Consider the following 10,820-nt stretch of genomic DNA (forward strand, 5'->3'; position numbering starts at 1 on the left):
CCGAATGTATTAGAGATCAGGGGCATACATCAATATATACTAAGCAACAAAATAATCACAAAGAAATCTATTACAAATTACATGACCTGATTTGTTTCCTCAAGTTCCCAGTTGTCTTGAACACACTGAAGTTGGAAGTCTGAATTTTCAGAGTTCCCAGTTGTATTGAACGCATTTCTACCACTGTATGGCATCACTACACGCGCTACTTGATTCGCTAGGTTCTCTACACGCCCACATTCTTGATACGCCAAGCACAAATATGGACTGATCGAACAGCCAATGGAAAGGTAAAAGCGAAATGCCCACCAATACTGGCCTTAGCGAGGAGAATGAGAGGGCAGGGTTGTAAACCAAAGTTACATATGGTCTCATTCAATATGTACATTCCAAAATGCTGAAAAATACTGACATTTAATTGATTACAAATGACATGACCCTCCCCTGAGCATAAATAATAATAATACTAAACCCTGTCTGAAATTGAAAAAGCATGACCATCCCCCATTTTCCTCCAGGTAACAATTGCGTAAATTTCAACCACTCCCTAAAAATAAAGGCTCAAGTCAGTGAGCCACCCAGTAAAATACTGCTTGAGTAAAATATTTAAAGTATCTGTTTTAAAATGTACTTAAGTATCAAAAGTATAAATTACATCCTATACATCAAATTCCTTAAATTAAGCAAACAAGACCGGCCAATTTAAAAAAAAATCTACAGACAGCCAGGGGCACACTCCAACATTCAGACATAATTTACAAACCTATTAGTTGCGTTTAGTGAGTTCGCCAGATCAGAGGCAGTAGTGACAACCATGCGTTCTCTTTGATAAGAGTGAATTGTACCATTTTGATGTCCTGCCTGAGCAGGAGCAAGTACTTTTGGGTGTCAGGGAAAATGGGAGTAAAAAGTGCACATTATCTTTATAAATATAGTAAGAGTCAAAGCTGTCAAAAATATATATACACTTGAGTAAAGGACAGATACACACCCCCCAACAACAAAAATTACTCACTTATTTTTACTTAGTTACTTTACACCACTACCTGCCAAGCAAGGAGGGAGATTTAGTTTAGTACCACGCTAATGCCTTGCTGCTCCCACTGTCTAGCCTAGTGTTCCACATTATTTGTAAGTGGGGTACAGACATTTTTTAACACATTGTGCCTTATTGTATACCCCACAGTATCCGTCCAACTCCCATTTATCCCAAGAAAAAAGCCTAGCTATTAGCAACTGTAATAAACTCAACATGGGCATCTTTTCAGGCAAGTAAACAGGAGCTACATTACAATCCTACAATTACTGCTAAATCGATCCTCTAGTGTAGTCTTCTTCTCCACTCCCTCATGTTGGCACTGATCGTTAGATGACATTCTAGAAGATGCTGTGTCTGGCTGATCCACGTGTCTAGAAGTTTGTTGTTCTTCTTTGTAGGCTCGCACGTCCTTTCAAATAAGTGTAGCCGAGCCTGTGAAAGTAAAACAACTCGAGGGCACGGCCTTCACGTTGGAAAGCTAGTTTGATACACTTGAATTACTTGCTTTAGTTATTTAGCAAGAGTAATGGCACAGAGATTTTGCTAACGCTCTTTATCTCAACCACTGAGGTGTGATCACAAGTTTATCGAAAACTACAGAGGACATTCAAGGATATTCAACAGTGTCATACGAAAAATACATACGCTAGGGGGTGCACAGTCCCATAGCATGACGGGGGTTTGAAGTTATGCAATGTGCAGTTCATTGCTCTTTAGAAAAACAAAAATAAGATACATTAAAGAATTAAAGATGGCTCCGGCTGAGAGTTTTTCTATATACGATCATCCAAATGTAGCTAGAAATGTTATTAATAGAAAAAGCGAAACTTTTGAAAATAAAACAAAACAGTTCATGTTATTCAGAGGGTTTCTGTTGATTTAAAACAACCGTAAAAGTAACAAAATGCATTTCATACAAATTGGTGACATTTTTGTTGTTGTCACCAATTAACATGAACGACAAATTATTTTTAAATAACCTTTTCAACAATGCCCCATGGGCTTGTTCAGTTGAGATAGTTTCAAACAGAAATGCAGTATATGGCCGACACAATTCCCTATTCAGTGTCAGTTCTTGCACAAAAGTATTTTCCATTGGACCTAAAAAAACAACTCTGACTTCCGGGTCTTCAAAGCATTGGTCACAACCTTACTTCTGTTTGGACTTCACAGCTGCTTTCAGTTTGGTGTAGAGATATCCACAATTCTTAAAAAGGAAGAAGGAAAGTGGATAAATGAGCACATGGTCAGTGTTTCTTGAGCAACAATTTCAGACCCTGGCACTAATGCATAATTAATATTGCATAATCTCACAATAAAAGAATATGCTTAATATCCCCGTTGGGAAAATGCACTTTTTTGGATCCAGTGACAGGGTTTGTTGACAAATGGGCAGTCTATGTATACCAACCTCGATGGCATAGTAGACTATCGCCAGGTAAGCAGCTATACAGCCCCCAAGGAAGAGGTCAAAAGCTGCTGGCTTAATCCTGGTGATAAAACATGTAGGGAACGAAATCCAGTTAACAATTACCAAACATAATGAAAACATGGAAACAACCTCACAAACCCAGACGATGAAATGCATTGTTTACTTAATGTGTATACACTATTCGTATAATAAAAATAATAAAAATATAAGGTTAGTCGTTGGATTGGCAAGTGTGGGTGTTTGGATACTGTTTTCCTCATTGGACTAGCACCTAAAATGTTTTTACACATTTAGTCCTCATACCTATACATCATCATTGGTTGCTCCATTTGGTCAAAAAAGGTAAGTTCAGGATCCCTGAAAGAGAAACAAAACATTCCCAATTCACTCTTAACAATCATAATTTCAAGGAACGAAAGGTAGGAAGAGGTGTTCTTTATGGCTGTGTGCATGTGCACGTGCGTGCGTCTGTCTGTCTTGTACCTCTTGTCTTGGCGGAAGGTGTGTCTGTGGACCTGGTGCAGATAGTACCTCAGCTCATGTTCCAGAGTGTTCACCAGTATGGTGTGTTTGGGATCCTTATCCAGCTGTGTTGCCCGTGGGATGGACGTCAGGAAGGACATCAGGCTAGACATGCGACTGTCCTGAAACTCCTATACCAGAGATTGAGATGGACAATTGAGGATGCATACTGTACAAGTTTAGGTTAGAGGTACAGTTCCTTCAGAAAGTATTCATACCCCTTGACTCATTTCACATGTTGTTGTGTTACAGCCTCAATTCAAAATGGATGAAATTTAGATATTTTTTCTCTCCCATCTACACACAATATCCCATAACGACAAAGGGGAAAAATGTATTGACATTTCAATAAATATTTAATTTACATAAGTATTCACACCCTTTTGCTATGACACTCCAAATTGAGTGCAGGTTCAACCAATTTACTGTTTCCATCTATCATCCTTGAGATGTCACTACAACCTCATTGGAGTCCACCTGTGGCCAATTCAATTGTTTGGACATGATTTAGAAAGAAACACACCTGTGTATATAAGGTCCCACAGTTGACAGTGCATGTCAGAGCAGAAAATATACCATGAAGTTCAAAGAACTGTCTGTAGATCTCAGAGATAGAATTGTGATGAAGCATATACTGTGTGTATATATATGAGGAAGGGTATAAAACTATTTCTAGCATGTTGAAAGTTTCCAAGAGCAAAGCGGTTTCCATAATTGGGAAATGAAAAAAAATAGAACTACCCAGACTCTGCCTAGAGCTGGTTGTCCGACCAAACTGAGCAAGAACGACCTTAGTAAAAGGCACGTAAAAGACCGAGATCATAAGGCAAAAGATTCTCTGGTCTGATGAAACAAATGTTACTCTTTGACCTGAATGCAAAGCGATATGTCTGGAGAAAACCAGGCACAGCTCATCACCAGGTCTAACACCATCCCTACTGTGGTGGCAGGATCACGCTATGGGGATGCTTTTCAGCAGCAGGGACTGGGAGACCGGTAAGAAGAGGGAACAATGAATGGAGCCAAATACAGGTAGATCCTTGATGAGAACCGTGCAAAAACGGCCTTAGACTGGGGTAAATATTTACGTTCCAACAGGACAATGATCCCGAGCATACCTCCAAAGAAATGCTGGAATCCCATTGACAATATGTGTAAAGAAAGACTTGAAGATGGCGGTTCACTACTGAGAGAAAAATGCCTGAGTCCAGATGTGTAAAGCTGATACAGACACATACCCAAGATGACTCAAAGCTGTAATCACTGCCAAAGGTACTTCTATAAAGTATTGACTCGGGGGGGGGGGGGGGGGGGGGTATTCTGGTTGTAACATAACGTGTGGAATAAGTCAAGGGGTATGAATACTTTATGAAGGCACTCCAAGACGGAATTGTTTCACACAAAAAGTGGCAATTAAGTGTTTCCTTAAGAATGTTAGATTTGTATCTGTATTTGTATTTATGGAACCCCATTAGCTGCCGCCAAGGTAGCAGCTACTCTTCCTGTGGTCCGGGAGAATTAAGGCAGTTATACAATTTTAAAAACATTACAATACACTCATTACATAATTCACAACACTCTAAGTGTGTGCCCTCAGGCCCATACTCCACTACCACATATCACAAAATCCATGTGTACGTGTGTGTATAGTGCGTATGTTATTGTGTGTGTATGCATATGTATGTGCCTATGTTTGTGTTACTTCACAGATCCCGCTGTTCCATTAGGTGTATTTTTACCTGCTTTTTAAATCTGATTCTACTGCTTGCATCAGTTACCTAATGTGGAATAGAGTTCCATGTATTCATGGCTCTATGTAGTACTGGGCGCCTCCCATTGTTTGTTCTGGACTTGGGGACTGTGAAGAGACCTCTGGTGGCACATTTTGTGGGGTATGCATAGTAATCCAAGCTGTATGCTAGTAGCTTGAAAAAACAAGTAATGATGATGTCAATCTCTCTTCTACTTTGAGCCATGAGAGATTGACATGCACATCATTAATGTTAGCTCTCCGGGTACTTTTAAGGGCCAGCCATTCAATTTTCACTACTGAACAATAGCCCAGGTGCGACAAAACCAGGGCCTGTAGGACCTGCCTTGTTGATAGTGTTGTTAAGAATGCAGAGTAGCGCTTTAGTATGGACATCTTAGCTACTGTTGTATCAATATGTTTTGACCATGACAGTTTACAATCCAGGGAAACTCCAAGCAGTTTAGTAACCTCAACTTGCAAAATTTCCACATTATTCATTATGAGATGTAGTTGAGGTTTAGGGTTAAGTGAATGGTTTGTTCCAAATGCAATGCTTTAAGTTTAGGAAATATTTAGGATTAACATATTCCTTGCAAAGCATTCCGAAACTAACTGCAGCTCTTTGTTAAGTGTTGCAGTCATTTCAGTCACTGTAGTAGCTTAAGTGTAAAATGTTGAGTCATCCGTATACATAGACACACTGGCCTTACACAAAGACAGTGGCATGTCGTTAGTAAAGAATGGAAAAAGCAAGGGGCCTAAACAGCTACCCTGGGGAATTCCTGCTTCACCCTGGATTATGTTTGAGAGGCTTCCATTAAAGAACACCCTCTGTGTTCTGTTAGACAAGTAACTCTTTACCCACATTATAGCAGGGGGTGTCAATATTTCCATAAGCAGACTATGATCGATAATGTCAAAAGCTGCACTGAAGTCTAACAAGACAGCCCCCACAATCATTTTATAAATCAGTTTCTCTCATCCAATCACCAGTCATCAGATTAATGATTCCCCTTGCATTATGTTTGCACTGTGCATAGGACAGTCAACTTCTGATAAATCTACTTGGAACTGATGCAACAGTGTACACTAAACTGGAGGACAGAATTGTTCCCTTCATGACTGTAGTTGCCTTTCCTGATTCTGGTAAAAAAAAAAGAATCTTACCATTTGGCCCTTGAAGACCTGTATGTCTTTTGGGGAACCCTATTGGAAAACAAATTGAGATGAGTTCATTTGTTTCCTCATTGATTAAAATAAAGTATTCTTGTGTGTGTGTGTGTGTGTGTGTGTGTGTGTGTGTGTGTGTGTGTGTGTGTGTGTGTGTGTGTGTGTGTGTGTGTGTGTGTGTGTTAGTACATGTTTTATACCTTGTCAGAGAGATTATACATAAACCGAGCTAGCGATTCTGCAATAACGATGGCATTGCGCTTCATCTTCCTCAAGTCCACGTGCAACCTGTTGGGAGGGTAACAGTCTCATTATGGACCTTTTCCAGACTCTGTAATAATACCAATATGTCTAAGAGTCTAGATACTAGACTGGGAAAATCTTGTGGAATATGCATTTAATATACTGTTGTCATTCCACCCTAAAATAAAACAGAGTAGTGCCACTCACACAGTGTCCAGGATGGAGCCTCTGAGTTCAGATTTGGGGTCCTCCAGGTGAGACAGCGTGAAGCCTGGTATCCTGCGCATGGCATAGCGCTCGTGCTCCCAGGAAACAGTGGACTCCCCCAAGTTGATCTTCTTGTGGACCATCCCAAACCTCACCCAAGGGAACCGGGAAGAAACTACCTACATGGAAGGTGGTGGGAAGCATGTACGTTTAGTTCATACAAGTGACACTGGGCCATCCAGCACCTCCACACTTCCTACAGTATCTGCTGGTGGGAGGAGTTACCTGCTCCAGATGTTGTACGAAGGCATGCTGAGGGGTGCCAGGTTTGGGGGGGCGGGACACGTGCAGGAACATGTCGTCCCCATTGGCCAGCGTGTCCAGACACAGAACAAACGCCACATTGTCATGGAGAAGGCTGGTCTCTGGACGGAGACAGACCACAAGGATAGAATCAACTTGAGAGAGACATAAGGCAAGGCTACAATCAACCAGACTGCAGGGCTGTTGTAGCAGTGTCCTCCCAGCCATGGTTCACCCACTAAACAGCAGATGAAAACACAAGGCCTACCTCCCTACTGTAGAAGCCGGGTGTACATGCAGTGGGTAAAGTTTAGGGTGTAGATGCTTTATGTTTCTGACTTGAGATGGTTGGTCTTGGTCTAGTCTTTGATAGTTCTGGTCTCGACTCCATAACTGAAAGACGATCAAGTGAAATAACAACTCACCGGCATGATCCATATTCTCCTCTATAAACCTCTTGGTACCCAGGAAGTTATACTTCCCACCGCCAGTCAGGGAGAAAAGAAGATGGTATCTAGAACACAAAGAACACAAGTGTCATTTCAAATGCCCAAACATTCCCTTAAAACCTGATTGGATAAGGTACTATTACTCAAAGTGTATGATATTTGAAATGTAATAGAAATGTAATATACAGTGCATTTGGAAAGTATTCAGACCCTTTGACTTTTGCACTTTGTTATGTTACAGCCTTATTCTAAATTAGATTTTTTTTTTATCTTCATAAATCTACACACAATATCCCATTATGAAAAAGCAAAAACAGGTTATACATTTTTGTAAATATATAAAAAATGTTAACTGAAATATCACATTTACATAAGTATTCAGACCCTTCACTCAGTACTTAGTTGAATCACATTTGGCAGCGATTACAGCCTCGATTCTTCTTGGGTATAATGCTACAAGCTTGACACACCTGTATTTGGTGGAGTTTCTCTCATTCTTCTCTGCAGATCCTCTCAAGCTCTGTCAGGTTGGATGTGGAGCGTCGCTGCACAGCTATTTTCATTTCTCTCTAGAGATGTTCGATCAGGTTCAAGTCCGGGCTCTGACAGGGCCACTCAAGGACATTTAGAGACTTGTTTTCCAAAAGACACTCCTTCATTGTCTTGGTTGTGTGCTTACGGTCGTTGTCCTGTTGAAAGGTGAACCTTCGCCCCAGTTTGAGGTCCTGAGCAGGTTTTCATCAAGGATACCTCTGTACTTTTCTCCGTTCATCTTTCCCTCAAGCCTGATTAGTCTCCCCAGTCCCTGCCGCTGAAAAACTTTGCCACAACATAATGCTGCTGCCACCACCATGCTTCACCGTAAGGGATGGTACCAGGTTTCCTCCAGACATGCCACTTGACATTCAGGCCAAAGAGTTCAATCTTGGTTTCATTAGACCAGAGAATCTTGTTTCTCATGGTCTGAGAGTACTTTAGGTGCCTTTTCGCAAACTCCAAGCCGTCTGTCATGTGCCTTTTAGTGAAGAGTGGCTTCCTTCTGGCCACTCTACCATAAATTGGTGGAGTGCTGCAAAGATGGTTGTCTTTTTGAAGGTTCTCCCATCTCCACAGAGGAACTCTGGAGCCATGTCAGAGTGACCATCAGGTTCGTGGTCACCTCCCTGACCAAGGCCCTTCTCCCCTGCTTGCTCAGTTTGGCTGGGCAGCCAGCTCTAAGAAGAGTCTTAGTGGTTCCAAACTTCTTCCATTTAAGAATGATGGAGGCCACTGTACTCTTGGGGAACTTCAACACTGCAGAAATGTTTTGGTACGCTTCCCCAGGTCTGTGCGCGACACAATCCTGTCTAAGAGCTCATCAAGGGGTCTGAAAACATTTTCCGAATGCACTGTACATGTGATTAATTATTTTAATTTCATCTATGAATAGTGATAATATTTAATATATATAGTAATCATTTATGCCACTTAGCGACTTAAATACATGTGTGCATACGTTTTACGTCTGTAAATAACTAAAAGATAGTGTGTTTAACTCACGCAGGCTGGCTGTGGGGGTTGCTATAAAGTTTCTGGAAAAGACGGACCAGCTCAAGCAAGATGATGACTCCGCTACCGTTGGAGTCTGCTCCATATGACAGCCACTGTTTTACACACGCACCAATATTTGTGATTGAAACTCCTTATTTGTGAATACATTTTTATTTCACTAGTATACGCAGCGTGCAGTTGACTTACTGGAGTAAGGCCGTAGGAGTCGTAGTGGGCCGTGATAACGATGGTGGGCGCATCCTCTCCAGCACCAGGAAGTACACCCTGAAGGCACACTGACCAATCACAATCTGTACACAAGTCTGACTTGGCTATGTTGGGACCAGAAGGCCTAATACAGTATTTCACATCCAATTATAATTCATTCCAAGGTTCATATGCCATAAGAATTAGCTGATGTCCTTGGTCATAGACAGGGTTGGAGAGAGACTCACCTCCAGAGTAATGATTGTACTGTCAGTGATGGGCTTGATGGGGTTGGTGTTGCTCACTAGAATCTGAAATACGGTGGCTGTGACCATACTACGGAACACTGACAGAGAGTAAAAGAAAGAAGTTCAAGTTGTGTTATGAAAGATGCTGAACCTATTACATTTATTATTATTAAAATCGATTTTCACATTGCGCTGTATCCCCCTCCTTTCTCTTCCCTCAGTCTACCTCCTTTCTTTCATCCCCTTTACTCATGCCCCTCTCCAACCTTCCTACTCTCCAGACCCTCTTCCTCCCATCCCGCCTTCTCCACTTACCTCGGACCAGTATAGAGGAGGTGCGAGAGGCTGCGGCGTGCTTGACCTCTTCGTACATATAAAGGAGCTGCTCGTCCTCCGGGGTCACGTACACAGGCATGATGGTATCCTTTAACAACGCTTCGCTCTCACTCACCATGAAGGTCTGTATGGAAGCAAAGGGTTAACATTATATTGGATTAAAGTGCCACATATCCAGAACTTGAAGGTGCAAGGTAGAGAAAACAGGCATTGTCATAAGCCTGTAGATTGTTGTATACTCCCAAGTGATTGATATTACAATAGAATGGGCCGCCAACCCTGATAAAAGGACTAAGATACCTGTATGATATCCTGGGGGACAGCGGACATGTTTTTGGGTAGCAGGAGGAGTACAGCGGCAGCGCTCTGCCTCAGAGCCTCAAAGTATCGCTCCACGGTGAAGTCCGGCAGCTTCATGATGACACAGCGTCGTGTTAACACTGGTTCGTCTGCTGAGCGGGCCTCCGCCTGCACGATGGCACCGCGACAACCTCCACAGGTCAACACAGAGGTCACATGAAAAAACACAGAAAATAAAAATACAAAATAATGAAAACAGTGCACAAATATCTTCTTTAGGAGTACAGCACATAAAAAGAAAGCTGCTCCACAGAGCTGCACTATATATTTTGAAATGATAAAATAACATGTGTAAACCTTTCTCTGGTGCAGATACTTAGTATGTCTGGCCAAGTGACCCTACCATGTTTTTCCTGCTGAATGGCATACTGCTGCATCCTATAGGCAGTGAACTCGTAGGAGGATACAGTAGGCAGCACAGAGGCATGCAGGAGCTGAACACACAGCATGAGCAGTGCAGCCGCTCGGGGCAAAATTCTCAGCAGCATGGCTCCACGTCCTGATGAGATCCCCTTACTGTCCTGACACAGAAATCTATGGAGGAAGGTTGGCTGTTAAAACAAGCACGATACATGTGCTTATTGAAAACACGATCGCTCAAATAGTATTCCTCTTTTTCAGGAGATTCCCCAGATACGCCAATAGAAAACTCCCTTACTCCTCACCTTACCAACAGATATAGCACTATAGCCAAAGGATTTACGAAGTACCTGAGCAGCTTAGGAGAGACGCATACCATTCTCTCCATGGCCTATGCCCAGAGTTAAGTTGGGGCCCAAACTATCCAGGGAGAGACACTCAGGGCCTGTATGTCTTTACTCACCTGTCTCCTAGGTTCTCTCCCTCTCGGTGGACGGACAGCGAGTTCTCTCCACACCTCCTCGCAGCGTGGACATAGACTAGCCTCCTAAGGGAAAAGGCTCAAGACGCCTCGTTGGTAAGCCGCTAAACCCGTGTCCACCATCTGTCCCTGGAGATAAAGTCAGGCTAATCACCCCCTCTTCCCTTCTCTCCCCTACCC

At 42.3% G+C, this 10,820-nt stretch overlaps 1 protein-coding gene across 1 annotated transcript; it reads right to left on the reverse strand.

The window, feature by feature from the left end:
- Positions 1-395: 395 nt before the first annotated feature.
- Positions 396-10,752, reverse strand: LOC109872026 (nicalin-1). The gene is made up of 16 exons (XM_020463143.2): positions 10,623-10,752; positions 10,143-10,333; positions 9,740-9,930; positions 9,419-9,563; positions 9,104-9,201; positions 8,856-8,933; positions 8,658-8,761; positions 7,095-7,183; positions 6,652-6,791; positions 6,367-6,545; positions 6,117-6,204; positions 5,914-5,952; positions 2,955-3,124; positions 2,775-2,828; positions 2,451-2,529; positions 396-2,246 (listed from the first exon to the last, which is right to left on the reverse strand). Exons 2-16 carry the CDS (start codon positions 10,285-10,287, stop codon positions 2,190-2,192), a joined length of 1,656 nt encoding a protein of 551 aa, XP_020318732.1. The 5' UTR covers positions 10,288-10,333; positions 10,623-10,752; the 3' UTR covers positions 396-2,189.
- Positions 10,753-10,820: the final 68 nt, after the last annotated feature.

Source organism: Oncorhynchus kisutch, linkage group LG1, assembly GCF_002021735.2.
Source record: "Oncorhynchus kisutch isolate 150728-3 linkage group LG1, Okis_V2, whole genome shotgun sequence".
NCBI lineage: Eukaryota > Metazoa > Chordata > Actinopteri > Salmoniformes > Salmonidae > Oncorhynchus > Oncorhynchus kisutch.